The following is a 22,100-nucleotide window of genomic DNA, read 5'->3' on the forward strand; positions in this document are numbered from 1 at the left end:
GGCATGAACAATCATTGTTTATTGTGGTAAAGAGCAAGCATTCAGAATTCAAAAATATACATGGCTAATACAAATTTAAGTTATTATCTAACATGTGAAACAAAAATGACTAAGAAACAGTTGTAATTCTTAACAGATCGAAGCTGTTGAACTAAGAAGAGGATAAAACATTAACCAGACAGTAAACTCGTTTTTGTGTGGGTTGATGTTTATCTACATAGAGTGGAGAAGTTAAAGCTTAATATCAGCTTGTCTGCTTCAGAATGTAGTTGCCAAGCAATGCCTTTCCCTTATCCCCTTGAGGCATCAGAGATTTTAAAAGATTTCCTATTGTCAAAAGCAAAAGGAGCCAAAGAACATACAGTTCATACTTACAGAAGTTAAAGCTTCCACATTAGCACCAGTGAGACAAAGGTATCGGACCACTTCTAGAATTCCATTATTGGCTGCCAGATGGAGAGGGGTTCGGCCATACTAAGAAAGGGAGAAAAACAAATCCAAATGATTTGTTACTTATGATAATATTCACTCAGTGGCCACCATGGGTGGCAGCTCCATAAAAAATTATAGTTTGGGAGCTACAAATAAATACATCAAATACACTCTCTTTCTTTAAGGATTTCACTATATAAAGGAAGGGGGTGGGGTGGTAGAACACAGAGAGAACTCTATATTTTTCAGGTGATTTTCTTTACAGATTAAATAGGCTTTTTCAAATTGGAACAAGGAAGGATGGACAAACATAGATCCCTATTCTGATCAAATTACATGTGACTTGTGAAATCTGTGCTTTGTTTTCAAAGTATTCTCTATGTTAAACTTTCTTAGATTTTCCTGTGTTCAGTTGTTTCAGTCGTAGCTGACTCTTTGTGACCCTATTTGGGGTTTTCTTGGCAAAGATATTAGAGAAGTTTGCCATCTTCTTCTCCAGCTCATTTTACAGATGAGAAAATGGAAGTAAACAGGGTAAAGTGACTTTCCCAAAGTCATACATTTAATGAATGTCTGAGGCTGGACTCAGGAAGACAATTCTTCCTGACTTTAGGCTAAGTACTCTATCCACTTCACCACCTATCTGCTTACATATTCCCCTATAGTCATGATTAAATATTGACATCAAATTGATCAGTGAAATCAACAAAAGTTTGAACATCATCAATGTGAAGCCAGTCACCATGTGATTCAAGTTTGGACCACTTCTGAGAAATAAAGAAATCAGGTAGTCAAATTCAAAATATTGAGATGGGGAAAGGAACTGCACCTGTGATTTTGTTCATATAGGGAACTCCCAAGTGAGGAAACTCCCTTTTACCAATGCAGGTTGATACTTTCTCTGCAACTTACAGTCTTAGAAGGTTGCCTAGTATGTTGTGAGGTTAAGAGAATATTCCATGCTCACATAATCAGTATATGTATCAGAATTTGGTGAGGTCACTGGTTTTCTCTTCCAGACATGTCAAATAATCACCAGATTAAAATGTAATTAGAGAATATTTAAGGAAAAGATAAAATAGATAATAGATAACATTACTTTAAATAAGTTGTGGAATATGATTGTGATGGACTACTAGCATACCATAAGAAATGACAAACAGGTTAATTTTAGAAAAACATGGAAAGATCTGTATGATTTGTGAAGAGTATATGAGCAGAACCAAGAAAACATGATATACAGCAACAGAAATTTCATTTGAAGAATTAATTGTATATGTCCACCTCCAAAGGAAAAATTGATAAATAGAAATTAGCAAGACATAGAGGGAGTTTACTCTCTCAGGAGTAAATGAAGCCAAAAGTCTGGTTCAAATCCAGAACTATTCTTATCCTATTCTGAAAAAAGCAACCCTCTGCAATGCTTTTTAAAATTATTGCAGTATATTATATGATTTTATAATTTAAATTATTATATTAAATAATAATATAATATGTAAATTTTAGTACAGTACTCAATCTGTAAATTGACTTAATAACATTGGCATTTTTATTATATTGGTATGGCCCAAGCATGAGCAATGAATATTACTCCAAATATATGTTATCCTTTATTTCTGTAGAAAAAATTTTATAACTATAATTGTGTAAATATTGTGTGTTTTAGTAGATCAATTCTTAGGCATTTTGTAGTTATGGAATTTCTCTTATTTATTACTCAGTTTTCATGTTATATAGAAATATTTACAATTTTACATATTGGTATTAGCAACCTGACACTAAATTTCTGGGGTGTTATAAGTCATGTCATCCTAAAGCAGGTATTTGTTCTCCTCTTTGCTGATTATGGTTTGGTTTCTTATTTTATTGCCATAACTAGCATTTCTAGAATTATGTCAAATAACAGTGAGGAGAAGGTGCATTCATACTTTACTTGGAAAGTTTCTAGTATTTCTCCATTGCAAATAATATTAGCTTTTGTTTTATGTCACATATTTTTCTTTGAAATTTCCTTTTTAAACCCAGTGGAAATAGGTATTGGCTATGGGGGGGGGCTGGGAGGTTGGAGGGGAGAGAAAGAACATGAATCATGTGACCATGGAAAAATTTTCTATTAAAAAATAAATGAAATTTCCTTTTCAGTTTAAATTTTGGTTTAGTTTGATTTCTTTGTCTTGAGTTAGATTCAGTTCTCTCTTGTATATTTTATGTTTCTGCATTTATTTCTTTTCTTTTCAATTTTACATTTTGCTAGCATATAATTATATATGCTAAATTTTAAGAGTAAAAATAATTAAAATTTTTTTCTGTCTGCTGTGATTTCATATAATTTAGATATATACTTCTGATATATCAAAGCAGGATCCTTCCATGCCTTTGCTTTTTAGGGTTTGTAACAGAAAGGATTACTCTATTTGTTTTAGGCTTACTAGATACCTTTTTTCTGGTTATACCCATCTCTCACATCTCCCACTCTTTCATCAATGAAGAGCTCTCCATTATTGTAGTCTTACTTTCTCACCACAAATGCGGGGGGCGGGGCGGGGAGAACTAGATATTTTTCATATACTTCTTAAGTTTCGACTAGTCATTATTTGTGTTCATTCTCCCATCTTCTCCTCTCCCCATTCCAGAGTCATTCCTGTGTGTTATTCTGCCATCTACAAATACTGATTGAGAGGATGAAGTTTGTTTGTTTATTTCTCTAATTCTGCTCCTAATATTATACTCATACTGTTTACTCTTAGATTCCTCTAGCCCAATGAAGTTCTTTTTTTCTGTAACTGTTACACAATGTGCAAGGTTTTTTCTTTTAAATAAAATAAAAATAAAAAATAGGAGGAAAAAAATCTGTTTCAGGATGACGATGATTTATAAAACCCCAGAGATTTAGTGTCACTGAAACAACTGAGCGGAATAATGTTACTAATATCAATATTTAAAATAATATATTACTATACAAGAGGAAAAAACTGAGTAGTAAATAAGAGAAATTCCATCCAGAATAACTACAAAATGCCTAAAAAATAAAAATACTAATACTCCTGTATTCCCTCCACAAATATCCCTATTTATCCTTCATTACCTCTTATTTGGATTGTTACAATAGCTTTCTAATTTGATCTCTCTGCATCCAGCTCCTCCCCTCTTCAATTCATTCTTCATTCAACTTTCAAAATCACTTTCAGAAGCACTAATCTGACCACATCATTCTATTGCTCAAGAAACTTCCATGACTGTCTATGAAACTCTAGCTTGGAATTTATAGCCCTTCACAATATACTTCCAGCCTACATTTCCAGACAATTACCAATTATATCCTTTCTTTTAAAACATTTTTGCTGATATATCAGTTGGATGGTTTGTCCTTTGAGATCCCTTCTAAATATGATTCTAAGCCATTCTAGTTGTGATTATTAGGTGATCTAGAGGAATAGATAAATAAAGCCAGCATTAACAGTATAGAATTAAGGTGATTAAGGCAATGGCAAGGTTTATTAGGCTGGATTAAAATTATACTTCTACAGACTTCTAGTTCTAGAGATTCAATTTAATTCAACAAGTATTTATTTACTGAATGCCTACTGTATAAATATACTAATAAATAAGGGGAAAAATTGTAGTTTCCATCCTTGAGGACTATTAGGGTTATACATATACCAAAAGACTACAATACAATTTAGAACTTGATAAAACATATAAAAGAGATATAGAGGAGGGAAGGATCACTTTGGAGGTGGGGTGGCCAGGGAGCAGGGGAATGGGTAGGCATAACTTGGATGGGTGTGGATTGAGAGCCACAGTCAGAGGTGGGAGATCCTGGTTTCAAATATGGCCTCAGACATTTCCAGGCTGTGTGAATCTGGGCAAGTCACTTAATCTCTATTGCTTAGCCCTTGCCACTTTTTTGCCTTTGAACAAAATATTGATTCTAACACAAAAGGTATGGGTTAAAAAAACAATACATGGGAACAGACAAATAAAGTCAGATCTAAACAACTATAAAAATTTTAATTGCTATGGGTAGGCTGAGCCGATAAAATAAAGTGGCAATTCTACCTAAATTAATTTACTTATTTAAAGTGCCATTCCAAACTAACAAAAATTTATTTTATGGAGCTAAAAAAAATAATAACAAAAGGTCAATAATATCAAGGGAATTAATGAAAAAAATGTGAAGAAGAGGGGCAGCTGGGTAGCTCAGTGGATTGAGAGCCAGGCCTAGAGACAGGAGGTCCTAGTTTCAAATCTGGCCTCAGACACTTCCCAGCTGTGTGACCCTGGGCAAGTCACTTGACCCCCATTGCCTACCCTTACCAATCTTCCACCTATAAGTCAATACACAGAAGTTAAGGGTTTAAAATTAAAAAAAATGTGAAGAAGAAAGATGGCCTAGCTGTACCACATCTTAAACTGTTATAAAGCAGTAATTATTAAGACATCATGGGAAAAGTGAAAGTACTTTTTGGTTGCAAGGTATAGTATATGAAAAATGGTCTGAAAGAAGGCTGAGGTTAAAGGGCCAATTCAAGTAAGAGAGGAGGGAGGATGATTTTGAAGAATGCAGTGATATGATAGAGATGGTAGCAGCAGATAATTCTGGGAATGAGTTAATGGAAAGGATTAAGAGAGGGTAAGAGATGACATTAATAATAAATGACCAAGTTGAAATGACAGAGATAAGGGATTTGGCAGCAATTCTCTGAGTTTTACATTTTCAGACCTGGATTTTAATAAGGACCACTTAAAAAAACAAACAAACCAAAAAACACAACTCTTACCTGTTGTCTTAAAAATGAGAATCCATTGATTCCAAGGCAAAAGAATGATAAAGCAGCCTAGCGGCAATTGGAGTTAAGTGACTTGCCCAGGGTCACATAGCCAGGATGTTTCTGGAACCAGATTTGAACCCAGGACTTCCTGTCTCTAGGCTGGATCTCTATCCCCTAAGTCACCTTGCTGCCCCTCTATTTTTTTTTTTTAATGAACATTCTCTATTTTTGTTTCTCTTTCCTCCCTCTCAAATATGTCTAGCCCATGACAGATCAAATAGCTACAGTCCTCATTTGCCATTTATCTTACTCTTTTTTGTTCTTTGGAGTAATTTTAAGAAAATAGCTCTTCTTTTTAAGGCTCCTGGTAGAAGAATAATGATATAGCTATATTTTAGAGTAATGAGAGCCAAAGTTCACATCACACACATTAGTAGTAGGGAAATTGGAGTCTAAGTTCTCATTTTTAATCTTTGTGGGAGGTAATTAGAGCATAAAAAGTTAAATAATCAGTAACTATATGGAAAGAATGGCAGTCCATCCTAAATTTGGGATGATGCCATTTCCCAGTAGCCACGTTGACAAGATGATTGCTTTAATTAGCACAATATGGCAGAATGTAATTTGATGAGGTAATTAGACCTTTCAATTGTCTTTATATTTTCATGGTCCTAAAAATGCTGCTTTTCTTGTCACCTGTTTTCAAGAAGTAGAACAGATAGAGCAAAACTGGCCTAAACTCTTCTCCAGAAGGCAGAGGACTGAGAAAAATTTAGGAATACTATGAATTTAAGTTTTAAAGTAAATTGGTTAAAACAAAGAAATCAGAACAACAAAATCCAAGCTTGGCTCCAAAGATCTCCCCATCACTACTTTGTATTGGAGGGGAGTGCACAGGTGGAGGAATATTATACATATTGTTTTGGAGGGATCTTTTATTTTGGCAGATTTTTCTTGTTTTTCTTTTCTTTAAAAAAATTCTGTTATATAAGATGATTTTCTAGTGGGGAGCGGAGGAAAGATATATAAGGAAAATTTAGGCTCTGTAAAAAAAGTTATTGAAAAAAACCTTATTAAAAATAAATTAATGATTGGGCAGTTGAGTGCTTCAGTGGATACAAAGGCAGGCCTGGAGATGGGAAGTCCCGGGTTCAAATGTGGTCTCGGATACTTCTTAGCTGTGTAACTCTGGGCAAGTCACTTAATCCCCATTGACTAGTAGCCTTACCATTCTTTGGTCTTGGAACTGATAACTTAGTATTGATTCTAATATAGAAGATAAGGATTTAAAAAATAAAATAAATCAATGATCTCTGAGTTTAGATGCCTCTCTCTCATAATGAAATAATTTAATATTAAATTATTAGCATTTATTTTCAATTAGGCAAACTTCTTTTCTAAATGACTTCTGTATAATGGGCCTAGATTTAGTTCCCCATTCAAATAGACCTTAGGGGCAGCCGGGTAGCTCAGTGGATTGAGAATCAGACCTAGAGATCGGAGGTCCTAGGTTCAAAACTGGCCTCAGACACTTCCTAGCTGTATGATCCTGGGCAAGTCACTTAACCCCAATTGCCTATCCTTACCACTTTTCTGCCTTGGAACCAATCAATACTAATGTATTGATTTTAAGGTAGAAAGTAAGGGTTTTTAAAAACAAAAACAAATAAATAAAAATAGATCTGAACTCTCAAACTGAAGAGGGCTCCATAAGAGGCAGATGCTAAACCAGGGCAGCTTCAAATAAATAAATAAACAAAACAAACAAATAAACAAACAAATAAATGAATGAATGAATAAATTTATATTATAATTAAATAATGTGTATAAGCATCTAAATACTTTATTACATGAACTGGTAAATCTTTAAATATTAACTCAGTCAGGAAACAGTAAGTGCTCAATATATGCTTACTCACTAACTGATATTCTAGGATTATTTTTTCAATGGTTTTCTGAAAAAGCGATCGGGAAAAAAGAGAGGCCAGAACATCACATTTTGAGACAATACGTTTTTTGCACTGGGTTAGGGAGATGGCAGAAGTAACTCCTCATTCCTGCCTTCATGTTACTGTGAAGCAGCATGAGAGCACAGTGTTCCTTCACCTTCATACTGAGAGAGATATTTAAAGCTAAATGTCAGGCACACAGTCGACTGGCAGATAGCATAATAGGCAAGACTAAAGGTATCAAATTAGTGCCAGGAATTTTCTCTGAAGCAGCCTTTTATTCATATAAAGATTCCCAGGGGGAAAGCCCAGACCTTACTGCTGTTTAATATTACATTTGGTTTTACTGTTAGGCTATTTTTAAATTATAGGACTGATTTAGCTATATTAGAATAAGATAGTCTAACAAAATACCAGAAGCTAATGGCTAGGACCTGGGATATTGCTTTTTCATGTTTCCTAAAGAAGGATATTCATTTTAATTTCCATTATGCATGATCTCATAAAAGGTTTGAGCAGCAACATTTTTTAAGGAAAGGCATAATTTGCCAACTGCCACAGTAATTAATTTTATGTACATAAAACAAACCATGATAAAAAATAGGGTGTCTATTAAAATGTATGCCTCTTAAAATACAAATTCATTCTCAATGAAATAATTTTTCATTTCATCTGGCTTTTGGTGGGGTTTGTTACTGAGGGGAAAAAAGGCTAAAAAAAAAAAACCCCTAACAAACCAACAGTATTTGCTTTTTATGACTAAATAGTCATAGTTATATCCGTGAATAGAAATGGAAGGCTGGATTTTATTTTATTTGGTAGCAGAATGAGAAGACTGTTCAGGAAGAAATGACTTACCCAACTTCTGCAAACCAACACTTTGTATTTACATTGCACAGTTCTCATGAAAATCTTTTATGTACATTTAATTCATTGTTCTTCCTTCTCAAAATATTCAGAAAATATAAATCTATGTCTTACATAATTCTTGGAGCAAAGGAAAGATGATCTCATGGCCATTTGAACATTTGATGGGAGAAATTGATGACAGATAAAACTCAAGTCTTAGGATTTCCAATAAAGTCCTCTATATTTAAGACTAATCACATAGGATTATTGGTCTTGGGCTTGATGAAACCTCAAAACCTATCCAGACCAACTCCCTTATTCTACAGGTGAGAAAACTGAGGCCCACAAAAATTAGGCAACCTGCTCAAGATTAACCAATATAATGGTACACAGAATGTCCATATTAGAAAGGCCTTTGAAGGCAGGGAGGTGGCTCAGTGGATTAAGAACCAGAGTTGGAGAGGAGGCTCTGGGTTTAAAATAGGGCCTCAGACACTTCCTAACTGGGTGATCCTGGGTAAATTACTTTACCCTGAATGCCTACCCCTTACTGTTCCTCTGCTTTGGAACTGATATTTAGTACTGATTTTAAAATAGAAGGTAAAGTTTAAAAAAAAAAAAAAGGACTTTGCCTACTATGTATCAGGTACTGAGCTTGAGACTGTGTTTCAAAAGACAAAAACAAAAGTTTCAGCCCTCAAGAACCTTTCTGATTGGCTTAATGCAGTGATTCCCAAAGTGGGCGCTACTGCCCCCTGGTAGATGCTGCAGCGATCCAGGTGAGCGGTGATGGCCACACTTTTTTTATATTACATTCTATTCTGAGTTCAATAAATAGTTTCATAATTTCCAGGGGGTGCTAAGTAATATTTTTTTCTGGAAAGGGGGTGGTAGGCCAAAAACGTTTGGGAACCACTGGCTTAATGTCTAAGTGGTAGAATTGGGATTTGAACCCAAGTTTTCTCACTTTAGTTATCTTCTTTTTTCACTGAAATTTTTACTTAGTATCACTGTAGTATTAAAATTCCTAGAGTGTATCATGTCACTTGCACCAAATTCTCTGCTTTCAGTGGGTTGGCTGTTACATCTAACAAAATTAAAAACAACAATAGTGTAACATTCTCATGCTTCTTTTCACTCTGCTCCCAGAGTGTCCAGTCTGCATCTAGTCAGTGGAACTACCAGTTAGGGTCTTGTTTCCCTTCCCCTCTTTTCCTTCCCCTACTTGGCTGGACCCCAGATGAATCACCAATTGGTTCTCCAGTCTCCTTTTCCTTATCTTACCACACTCTTATCCAGATTCCAAGAAAGTAATACAGAGTGGAAAAGCAACAGATCTGTTTGTGATATTTGGATGAATCTGGAGTCACCAACTACAAGAGTTCCAACAAGATGGTGGATCACTAAGCCTTATTATTTGCCTTGTCACTGCAGCCTAAAGTCACTGTTGCTTAGACACCGTTACCTTGCTAGTTCGTGCACTCTAAGGATTTCTAGGTCTTATCATCTATCCTGCAGCTGAACTCTTTTGTTGTGTTGTCTCCCTCAAATAGAGTGGGAATTCAAGGAGAGCAATGACTGCCTTCCTTTTTCTTTTTGAATCTCCAGTGCTTAGCACATATTGTGCTAAGGACTTGCCAAACAAAGATTAATAAATGTTCCTTTATCGATTCAATCGATTCATTATTTCATAGTAGCATACAATATTTTATTTAAAAAAAACCCCTTATCTCCTGTCTTAGAATTGATATTATGTATCAGTTCCAAAGCAGAAGAGCAGTAAGAGCTAGGCAATTGGAGTTAAGTGACTTGCCTAGGGTCACAATGCTAGGAATTGTTTAAGGTCAGACTTGAACCCAAGATTTCCTGTCTACAGGCTTGACATTTTATCCATTGAGCCACCTAGCTGTCTTTATATATTTTAAAATAAAGCTGGAGAGAGTGAGCAATTATAAGGAATTTTCTTTTTCTTCGCCGTTGAATTAAAGATTTTTTTGGCTAGATAATTTAAAATTATTTTACAATAAGTCTTTCCTTTTTGTGCTTTCATGTGGATTCTATTTACTTTGCAAAAGGTAAGCAAACACAAAGTTTGCAAAAACCTTGTCAATTAAATTTAAATGGCAACCAACATACATACTGTCATTTTCTCTTGTGTTTACCTTGTTAGTGACATCCAGAATACAGTTTGCTTCACATAGTGCCACCACGATGGGCACATTCCCATCTTTGCAGGCCACATGCAGTGGAGTATTTCCATGTCTATCTTGGAAATCAACAAAACATCCCTGACTGATGAGGGTTTTGATCACTTCCATTTGACATCGTCTTACTGCAAGATGAAGAGCTATGTGTCCATCCTAAAAGTAGATACCACAAATGATGAAACATTTTTTAAATGAATATAGATAACATTTCTCACTAATTTTTTTTCTTCCATTGGCCCAGTCTCATTAGTGATAGTATCTCACTGCTTAGAGTTTAATGGACAACTTTAAGAAATAGTAGGGACAAATTTAAATCAGGAAGGTTGTGAATATTTGCTGATTAAGCTGCCCACCTGATTTACTTAACTTTGGGTTTAGAATGGTGGATATAAGCAGACTATAGGATGTGACTAATTCAATGACTCATATATAAAAAATGCTGAGAAAGACATGTATATCTAGAAGAGGAGGTTGTCTAGTCATATGGTGAGAATGAGAGCCTATATAATGGATGGATACTTTGATTTCAACATTTTAGCCTCAAAATATTAAAAACAATAGGATGGCCTCCAGTGGGAAGACAGAGCCTCAATAAAGGACTTATGAAATGCATGAGAACTGGCTAGAATGAAAGGGCATGGAAGGGTTGTGTTCTTTACTAGTGGATAGAATACTCAAACTGATGGAAGTCCATCTATATGATAACAAAATATTGTTGTCGAAGCAGTGGCATTAGATAGCTAGAATATGTATTTTTAAAATATCTTCATCAGCATGGCTAAACCAATATTTGGTACTTTTAATGTTTATAATCAAATATTTTTTTAAAGATATAAAATATTAATTTAGCAATCACCATCATTTTGCTGTGGAGAAAAGGATGTTAATTTCTTCAGTTCAATCAGGAAATATTGCTAGAGCAACATTAAGAGTCTTCTCTAGGATATATCATAAGATGTGTGGCAAAAGAGTATGTATAAGATGTCTAATTCTTTAGATTACAGCCTTACTATAAATCTTACTAAACATAAAATCAGAAATAGAGTCAATATATTACATGGTAGAAACTCCCATGTACAGGAGTCTGGGATTTTTTATAATTTATTATAACTCTGAATCAAATAAATGCTTCATAATATGGCAATAATAAAATTAACCCTCCTGGTCCTACTATATACCCAATGACAAAATGTTCTCATTTTAAGTAATAGATTGATTATGTAAAATTTTCTTTAATCCGTTACATGGAATTTAATTTTTCTGAATGCATTGATTGTCTTTCTAGGAAGTATAAAATATATAAAGTAAATAAACTACTTATATTAAAAATTAACAGTATTTTGTCATTTGCAAATTCTAAGAGGTTCCTCACTTTGTTAATATTACTGGTCCTACTTGCCAAAATTACCTCATTTAGTAAACCCCAAATTAAAAAAAATGAAAAAGAAAACTAAACATTTGATGAATTAGGAAATCTGTTTCATGATGAATGTCCAATGTTGGAAAGAAATTTTTTTTTAAAAGATGAGTTAATTTAGCAAAGGTCATAGATATGCTACTTGGAGCAGAGAAACTTTCTTAGTCTATTTAATAGAATTATAGCTTCCTGCATTTCAGTGTGTTATTTTAGGAAAAGTAATTTAGGAGCACAAGGAGTTCTGCACCACTCTCATTCGCCACATATAATCTCCCACTAAGTGTGACTCAATCACCCATTACTCACCTTGTCGGTTGCATCAAGGTCAGCCCCATGTTCTGCAAGGCATTCCACAATATCATGGTAACCCCTGGCAGAGGCTGTCAAAAGTGGAGTCTCCCCTTCTCTGTTTTTAATATTCACACTGCAACCAGCCTCACAAAGTGCTTTGGCCACTGAGTAATAGCCATGCCAGGCAGCACAGTGCAAAGGAGTTTCTTCTTCCTGGACAAATTGATGAAGGTAGCAGGAGAAAAATGAAGCAAGAGGAGATGTGATAGAAGAGCTTGCATCGACTGTACTTGTAATCTTGTGTTTATTTGTGTAAATATTTTATCTCCCTCTTCCTAGCCCCAAATATAAGCTCCTTGATCTGTTTTTCAGCCTCTTTTTATACCCTTAGAAACTAGCACAGCTCCTCATTCAGAACAGAAGCTTAATAAATGCTTGGTCAATGAATTTCACTATAAAATAACAGAGATTGGGAGCATCAGTATGAAGAAATACAGTTTCCCCAGCTGGGCTCCAAATTCTGTATAACAACTCCCTCTCTTTTATCATTTTTATTTCTTTAAATAGCTAGAACAACTTTGTAGATTTCTGAACCTCATGATTCAGTCATCTCGGCATGTTAGAGATAGATGACTTGACAGAGCCCACTGGCATTGTCAACTAAACTCTGACAATGAAAGCTCAGAAGTGAATCAATTTCTACCATTTTTATTGAAAATTGCCTCATTTGGTAAACCCAAGATATGTACGATTCAACGTTTTCACTCAGATGATTATATTTCCAATAGTATTTAGTCACAAAGTTGTCTATGTATAAAGTCACCTAAGTCTCAATTACAGGGTGAATTTTCTTTGTTCTTTTTTACTTGAAAACTTCACATATTCAGGAGAGTAGCTAGTTGTTGGGTATGCAAAAGGCTAAGGCATTAATAAAATGAATCACCAAAAATATTCATTAGGGAGCTTACAGCTTGAGACTGCCACTCTACTCCATGGTAAAGAAAAGAGAAGAGGGTGGCTAGGTGGTTCAATGGATTGAGAGCCAGACTTAGAAATGGGAGATCCTGGGTTTAAATCTGTCCTCAGACACTTTCTCTCTGTGTGACCCTGGGCAAGTCACTTAACCCCCACTGCCTAACTCTTACCACTCTTCTGCCTTAGAACCAGGACATAATATTGAGTATACGTAATGATTATTGATTATTAATAATGTCAATGATTGATAAGATATAATATTGTTTAAGAAAAGGGTTTTTAAAAAAGATAGAGAAGTACATTGGTATGGTTTCTGGCCTTTGGAGGACAACTTTCTATGACAGAAACCATGAGTTGCATAAACATAAAAAATTTTTGGTTAATTGAATAAAAAATAGCAAATGAATCCTTAGTGAGACAGCAATGTCAATGTATCAGTTAATGATAACCCACCTTATCCTGAAAATTTGGATTGGATCCAATACTGCAGAGTAGCTGAACCACATCAACATGGCCATAGCGAGCCGCTACATGAAGGGCTGTTTCTCCAGACTGAAAAAAAAATCAAAGGCAATGTCCCTCAATCTGAAATGTTCAGGATAACGCTTCATATGGGGATCATTAAAGCTATTAGAGACTCACTCATGAACACACTGGGTTCTACCATATTCTCCATGGTTGTATCAGCAACCAAATTAATATGCTTTATCAAAACTATTTTTTCCCATCTGGTGCCATTCAGGGGCAAGGCTATGCATTCAAAAGCACTTGTCTTATCCTGTATCTTTCATAATCTCACCAGTGCAAATAATCATAATACCAGCACCTCCTCTTAGATGATAAGCCTTGAAAAAATCTGTTTTTCTCTTTCCTTAAATACTGGGGCCATCGGCTATTTTTTTTTTTAATTTTAAATCCTTAACTTCTGTGTATTGACCCATAGGTGGAAGCTTGGTAAGGGTAGACAATGGGGGTCAAGTGACTTGCCCAGGGTCACACAGCTGGGAAGTGTCTGAGGCCGGATTTGAACCTAGGACCTCCTGTCTCTAGGCCTGGCTCTCAATCCACTGAGCTACCCAGCTGCCTCCTCCATCGGCTATTTTAAAAAAATGAGTACACAAATGTTTTTAGATCTTTAAGAAACCTAAGAGAGTAAGTCCAACTCCTTCGTTTTATGGACAAGAAAACCAAGACCGAGAGAAGAGAAAGGATTTGCCCAAAGTCACACAGCAAATGTCCAGCAGAACTGGGTGTAGAGACTAGGTCTCCTGGTTCCTGCAATTCAGTAACTACTTTATTTCATTTCACTTCATCACATCATACTGGGGCTTTGTTCTTATTTACTGCTATATCTTTCATCTTGTGCTCTATTAAGGTTTGAAAACGAATTTCCATTTTAATAGATTTTAAACATATAAATAAGTATGTATATGTGTAACTCTAAGTGATCTAGGTCTAGCTAGGAGACATAATAGATAGAGGGCTGGTCTGCTATCAAGAAGACCCAAATTCAAATCTGGTCTTAGACACTTGATTAGCTGTGTGATCCTGAGAAAGTCACTTAACTTTGGTTTGCCTCTGTTTCCTCATCCATGAAATGGAGATTAAAATAGTGCCTACCGTCCAGGGTTGTTATGCAGACCATGAGATAAAAATTGTAAAGTGCTTAGCATAGTGTCCAGCATGGTACTATAAAAATGTTAACTATTGTCATCATCATTACTATGACTATTACTATTGTAATATATATCATAATATACACACATATATATTAATAAAGATATGCTTTATGTGTGTCTATATAGCTGTATATTTATCTATCACTAGTCAAGAAATATCTGACTATACATGATGGAAATAAGCCTTGGGTCATGGAATTCTGAAATCTGGCCAGCTGTTTCAGCTCTGCCATTAAGTAAGTATAGGACTAGAACATGTCACTTAACTCTATTTAACTCGGTTTCCTAATCTATAAAAATCTAAAATAATGAAACAAATACATAAAATAAAAATACAAAATAAATAAAGTAATAAAATGATAAAGTAAAATGAAGACAATTATTAATAAAATAAATAGAATGAAACAGAATTTAAACATTCCAAGGGTAATCAATATAAAATGTTGGATTTAGTAAAAAAAACCCTTGGGCTCAAATTCTTCTTTTGCTCACTAGCAGGGTGACTGTGGGAAGTCACCTAATCACACAACCTCGGGTCACTCCTTAAAACTATTAGTTATAGACTGTGTGTGATCTGTGTTGGTGGATAGAAATCTTATGCTTAAAAAACCCCCAAAAAACTACAGGTCTCGGATACATTGACCTACTGCAAACACTAGGAATCTCACTCAATCATTGATTTATAACCTGCCTGCCAAAGAGCTTGGTGAATTTGGATCATCTCAGTAACATTCCCAATGTTTCCAGGAAGAAAAATTCATTATTTTCAATTACTTGATACAACTGAGAAAAGTGAAGAGAATATTAAAAATACTTGCTCCATGGCAAGCAGAGCCAATGAAAAAGCACAGAATGGAGCCCAGTGCTCTGCCCACTAGAACATTGTCATGTCTTTTTTTTCCCTCCCACCCAAGCTGAGAGAGAACTATTTACCATTAGCTAATAGAATCACGGCAGATTTAACTGTCAACTGGTTTCAATAGTGCACACTATTAGCCCCAAATAACATTCAATTTAAATTCTCTGCAAGGATATTTTAGTCATTATCATTTGTCCTTTGAGTCATTATTCACACAATAATGAGCAAAGGCCAAATATGCACCTTTTCACCATATCCTTTGGTTAGACTTCAGAAGCTCAATTCCCTTACCTTATCTTTAACATCCAAAGGGCATTTGTTCTCATTAAGAAATTTCAGCGTCTCAACATGACCATGTCGAGATGCCCAATAGATTGCATTTGATCCAGCCTGTTCAGAAATAATATAAAAAGTCACTCCCAGATAGCTGATGGTCTCTCTTCCTATACAAAGTCATGCTCATCCATTGTCATTTTCCACAGAGCAACAAATAACCAAACCAGAGCTTCTAAGTACACTAAAAGACTCACATTCAATTTTGGAAATTGTTAGCTTATTAATAAAGCCAAACTACTTAAGAACTCTTTTCTAGAGAACTGGGTTTGACAATAAATAATCCTAACAATTGAGCAATTACCAGATATTCTTTGATACTTTAAGGGGCATGAGCAAAAATATCCAATTATTCTAAAATATTATGAAAAATGATGACTTGAACAATTTAATAGTTATCAGGAATTAATCAGTAACATCAACATTGCTGACATGAAATCTCTCACAGTACGTGTTTTTGTGGAAAATCTATTTCAAAGACTATCATATTTATTGCTCTTCTACTGCTGCCCTAAAAATGTGCTGGCAAATTTAATTTCTGGTAAAGTGAAATAAATAATGGAAACTTTCCCAAACATGATATTTAACATTATTCAAGAAATATTATGAGTAAGGAATAAAATCTGGCAATATACAAAGAAAAGAGTGAGCAGGATAGCATTATAGAGAGAATTTAGATTTTACAGATGGGTTTGAAAATGGATTCATAGACTTAGAGGTGGAAAGGAGCTTATAAACCATCAAGACGCTCTCCCTTATTTTACAGATGAGGAAACTGACACCCTGAGAGACTACATGACTAGCCCAGAGTCATGTAGCTTTTCTGAAGAAGGATTCTAACTCAGGATTTTCTTACTCTGAGTCTAATGTTTCAACTGTACCACAAGTGATCACAAGTGACACCAGTATGGCAGAACTTCAGATTCCTCATAAGTAAAATGGTGATAATAAATGCTTGCACATTCTTATCAATAGTTCTGTGTGGAAAACATTTGGCATTTTTGAGTTTTTAAATGTAAAATCAATTTTTAACATTTAAAAAATATTTTGATATCTGAATTCTCTCCCTACTTCTCTTTCCTCTTCCCTTCTTGCGATGGTAAGTGACTTGATAGAGATTATATATGTGTAGTCATGCAAAACATATTTCCATATTAGTCATATTGTAGAAGAAAACACAGACCAAAACCAATGAAAATTTTAAAAAATATACTTTGATCAGCATTCAGACTCCATCAGTTCTTTAGATTGACAGCATTTTGGGGAAAAGCATTTTGTAAGCTAAGAAGTACTATATAAATGGCATCGTTCTTACTGAACACAGTCAAGAAGCAGAGCATCTAATTTTTAACCTATACATTAGGTTATTATTGGATATTTAGGCAATGTATTTTGACTTCTGAAAATTTGAAAAATGAATTAGGCATGCCTATGCACTTCCCTGTTATCTTTAAAACAACATGGCACAATTTTTAAAAAAGAAAATATCCCAAACCTCTCTATAATGTGTTCATTTGAAATTAAACAGTTATCACCTTGTCCTGGACATCTATTCTTGCACCTCTCTTAATAAGTAATTGCAGCATCTGAATGTTCCCACAGCCTGCGGCAATCAGTAATGGAGGTGTCCCATGCTGGGAATAAACAAGAGAAATACACTTTTCAAATACTTGAGAAAGAGAACAATCCCACATTTAAATATTAGATCAGTGTCAAAACTGTCCCCATTGGCCTTTTCCCTATACAATCAACAGCAATATAGCTCTGCTATTTCATAACAGAAGTGGAAAAGGGTCAAAAGAGCCATACATCTTTCCCTGACCCAGATTCCTCTTTGAGATTCATGATTTAAAGTGGCATTTTCATTTGCAAGAATGAGTGGCTTTCAAATTTCACAGGCAGAAGCACTGACAGTTGAGTCTCATGGGCCAAAAAAGATTCTATATTTCTAATTCAAATCAAATTGTAAACTAAAGTGACTTTGCCTTGTGGTTCAAAGATTTCCAACTACTGGGGAAAGGGGGAAATCAGCCGTACTCTTTTCACTTCAAGCTTTTCAGGCTTGAAAAATACTTCTGATTCAATGACCTCTTGCTGCACAAGAAGATATATAAAAATCATCCTAGAAGAATCATGTCAGACCTTGTTAGGCTGATTCACATCATAGTTAGTCAAAGAGCCCAGAAGGTGCTGAAGCCCAGGAACATTGTCATCATTGATGGCATGAATGACTGCTTTCATTACAAAGGAATCTTCTTCATCCTTGAAGGAAAGAGGTAAGGAAAAAGAAGGGCAAATTGATTATTTTTTACACATTTTTAAATCAATGAGGATAAAATGGCTTTTCATAGCAAAGATAGAGAACTCTTAATTCCAAGAACACTACAGGTAATGAAGGGAACCATGAATCTAAAGCTACTTCCTTTAAAAACAAAATTATTGATATTTTTACATGATTTTCATTTCTTAATAAAGCATTCTCCACTTTCCTTCCCCACAGACTACCAAAGAATAACAATGAAGGAAAAAGGGTAAAAAAAGCATTTCAGCAAAATTAACCAAAATATCAACTGAATCTGACAGTATATGAAATGTTCCATGTTCATAGTCCCCCAATTCTGCAAAGAAGGGAAGGAGATAGATTTTCTCAAATCTTCTTTAGGACCACGCTTGATTGTGTAATTATATAACTTTTAGCTTAATTAAAAAATATATACTCTGTAATATTAATTCTGTATTTTGTTTTTCTGGTTCTTTTTCCTTCGCTTTGTATCAGTTCATACAAATCTTTCCATGTATTCCTATATTCTTCATATTCACTGTTTTTCACAATGCAGTGATATTCTATTTTTTTTAAACCATTAATTTCCAGCTTACAATTGATACTAAATATTGATTCCAAAGCAGAAGAGCAGTGGTAAGGGCCAGACAACTGGGATTAAGCGAGTTCCCTAGGGTCACACACTTAGAAAGTGTCTGAAACCAGATTTGAACTCACGTTCTCTTAACTTCAGGCCTGCCACACTACCCACTGTGCGGTCTCATTGTCCTGCAGTGATATTCTATTACAGTGATGTACCATATGTTGTTTAGCTATTTTCCAGGCAATAGACATCTATTCTGCTTCCTGTTCTTTGTTATTACAGAAAGTGCTGTTAGTTCCTTTAATACAGGGACTATTTTTTTGCCCTTCTTGATATCCCTGATGTCTATCATAGTGCCTGGAACACATAGGAATTTAATAAATTCTTGCTGACTGAGGCATCTTGTTGGGATATATGCTTAGGAGTCAGATTTCTGGGTCAAAGTGAATGGGCCGCCTAGTCCCTTTCTTAGCATAATTTCAAATTGCTTTCCAAATGGAGATACCAATTAATAATGCTACCAATACTGTATTAGCTACAGAATCTACATGTTCAAAGCACTGAACATTGACATCTTACAAGTATCTACATAAAATTACAATTTTATGGAGTGTTAGAAAGGAAACAAATTTCAACATTTAGAAATTTTTAAAAATCAACTATAGCTCTTTTTGTTTATAATAGGGTCATGTTAAAATATATTGATCTCAGCTACCACTATGATAAATGCAATATAAACTTGAGAGTCAGTCTGGTACTGTAGAAGATCATTCTGGCTATAGAGTCTGAGGACTTGGGTTCAAATGGGGAAGATACATTGACTTCCCTGGCCTCAGTTCCCTCACCTGTGAAATGAGGACAGTGGGCTAGATAGCTTCTAAGGTCTCTTAGTGCTCAATAATTATGATTCCATGAAAATCTAAATCATCTTTAGGAGTAAGAAAAGAGCAAAAAGAGATCATGCACTTAAAAATGTTTTCCTAATTGACTATTTTTCAACTAACAATAATGATAATGATAATAATAGCTAGCATTTATATATCAGCTTAAGGCTTGAAAAACATTTTACATATATTATTTCATATATCAAGCTATGCTAATAATGAGACATGTTAAAAAAGACTGTTAGATGGTAAGTGTTAGAAAGATAAGCAAAACAAAACTATGCTAAACTTATGGATTCATTTGTGACTAGGTCTTCCAAATGTAACACTCCAGAATATAGTACATCTATACAGACCCAATATTTGATTATTTTTGTTTTTTGCAAAATAACAAAAACATCTTTCTCTTTTCTGTTTTGTTTTGTAGCCTTAAAAGTCTATATAGTCAGCCTTCATACAGGTTTTAATAATGCAGTTATTTGCTTTGTTACAAGACTAAAGCCTGCAAAAAGGTTGTTATGTGAATTCTTACAGTATACACTTTTAGATATGCCACCATTTTTGTTTTTATATTGTCATCAAAATTGGCCCACAGAAAATGTCTGTATGTGAGAAATGTAAGAAGAATTAGGGAGAAGAAAGAAGAGGAAAAAAGAGAAGACAGAAAAGGAAAATAGATGAATAGAAAAGAAGAGGAAACATGAAACTTTCATAGAATCTCTTTGTAACTTAAATAATAGGAAACAAGCTTCTGAATGGAAAGACACAGAATGCTTGTGCTCTGTATTCTGCTTTAGTTGATATTAATCCTGTTAAAAATTGATCTAATAATTCTAGCTATTATCTTAATCTATACAATTTTACTCACCAGCACCCTTATATAAGACCTCTAGTTCTTATTTTTTTTTCTTCCTTCCTTCCTACAGTTCATTCTATCACTTGCTACCCTAAATCCCTTTTCTTTAATTTTGTTTCCTCTTATTCTATTTTCCATGTTAAACATCTTAGGTTTGTTAAGCTTAATGGTCTTGGGGAAATCCAAGGTCTGATTAGAAGGCATGGATAGAATTCCTGGATCCCATTCAGGAAACATGAAAATATTAGGTTGCCAGAGGCAGGACAGTTCCCATAGAAAGCCTGTATCTGTAGGGTTCCTGTCCCTCCAGATTTAACAAAAAGCCCTGTTGTTTGACTGTCAGGGGAAAGGCTCATCTAACTCAGATGTTTAGAGTCTTATCAGGAGGGTCAATCTGAGATTAGCTTTCAATTTGGATTGGGGGGAAAATCTGTATTCATTCTAAATGGCCTCTGGGCAGTGAGTACATTGTTAATAAATCAAATGTAGCTTTGGCAATAAAGCTTAGGCAATAAAGCTTCATAACTCCTCTTAGGGTACAATAGTAGCTATTCTTACATTTTCTTTTTCCCCTAGGGTGGGTTCCTCTTTCTCTAAAACTACTATAATCTGGGATTCCATATTATCAATGGAAGCAGACAGCTCTCATTTTTGTGGCTGTAAATGGCTGGGAAACTTAAGGTCCTTTAAGAATGGACGAATTCTTCCCTTTAATTGCTCTATTCAAAAGGAGGACTGGGGAAGGAAGAAAGGACCACACCAACCTTAACAAAGAAGATAGGGCAGAAGAGTACATTCTATCAGTATCCTCTCAAGAAGGGCTAAAATAGCAAAATATTGCTACACTTTTCTGATATGAGGTTATCTCAGACTGCAGAGGAAAGGTAGAGCTTAAACACTGTACACAAATGAAATTAAGAAGAGACCACATGAAAAGTCAACATGCCCGCTTACCAGGGTATCATCGCTTCTGGCGACGCTCATGTTACTCCTAGACAAGAAGGACCTGGATAATCTTTGGCACAGTGATATCAATCGAACAGATTGCTTGGAAAAGATACACATACACACAGAGAAAGAGAGAAAGAAAATTTTAGTTAACAATGCTCAGATTCATACAAATTATAAGCACTCAGAGGCAGCTTTCTACAATGACACTATAAATTGCTGACTGCAGATGAATGCTCTGCTGACATGGGAGAGTATGTGAAGCATGATTAGATGGAGTGAATTCTATCAGTCTATTAAGCAAATAGTATTCTATTCCCTTAGGAAGCCATCTTATAGGGCATTTAAAACAGATATAAAGCTGTATTTTATTTCATCATAGGGTTGGAACCCCCATTTCTCTTTCAGTTCACATTTTAAAATTTCTTCTTATGAGTGCTATCTATACCCTAATCCAGGCTTTAGAGTTTTCTTGGTCAATATTGTATGCCAGGTAACTAGCATGTCATTGGTGCTCATTACAGGTGAAACCAATACATTGAGCATTAATAAACGAGGTGATTGTAAAACTCCAGTGGGCAGAAAATCATCTATTCATCAACAGAGAAAGAATTCATAAGATCTTTATCTAAAGCTTGAAGGGATTCTTAAAGGTTATCAAGTCCAACTCTCTCTAATTTTTACAGATGAGGAAAAGGAAGCCCATAAAGGTTAAGTGACTTGCTCAGGGGCACAAATAGTAAGTGACTGGGATGTGAACTCAGATCCCAGGAAAGTTTTCATTG

At 34.9% G+C, this 22,100-nt stretch overlaps 1 protein-coding gene across 1 annotated transcript in view; it reads right to left on the reverse strand.

The window, feature by feature from the left end:
* DAPK1 (death associated protein kinase 1) overlaps positions 1 to 22,100 on the reverse strand; it is a 252,352-nt gene that overhangs the window by 54,719 nt on the left and 175,533 nt on the right. The window contains exons 11-18 of the mRNA XM_044679822.1: positions 21,322 to 21,414; positions 17,906 to 18,025; positions 17,299 to 17,397; positions 15,722 to 15,820; positions 13,346 to 13,444; positions 11,933 to 12,130; positions 10,165 to 10,362; positions 376 to 474 (exon numbers count right to left, since the gene is read on the reverse strand). Of these exons, the coding sequence (XP_044535757.1) occupies positions 376 to 474; positions 10,165 to 10,362; positions 11,933 to 12,130; positions 13,346 to 13,444; positions 15,722 to 15,820; positions 17,299 to 17,397; positions 17,906 to 18,025; positions 21,322 to 21,414 (1,005 nt within the window). The remainder of the gene's footprint in view (positions 1 to 375; positions 475 to 10,164; positions 10,363 to 11,932; positions 12,131 to 13,345; positions 13,445 to 15,721; positions 15,821 to 17,298; positions 17,398 to 17,905; positions 18,026 to 21,321; positions 21,415 to 22,100) is intronic.

Source organism: Gracilinanus agilis, chromosome 1 (genome assembly GCF_016433145.1).
Source record: "Gracilinanus agilis isolate LMUSP501 chromosome 1, AgileGrace, whole genome shotgun sequence".
Taxonomy (NCBI): domain Eukaryota; kingdom Metazoa; phylum Chordata; class Mammalia; order Didelphimorphia; family Didelphidae; genus Gracilinanus; species Gracilinanus agilis.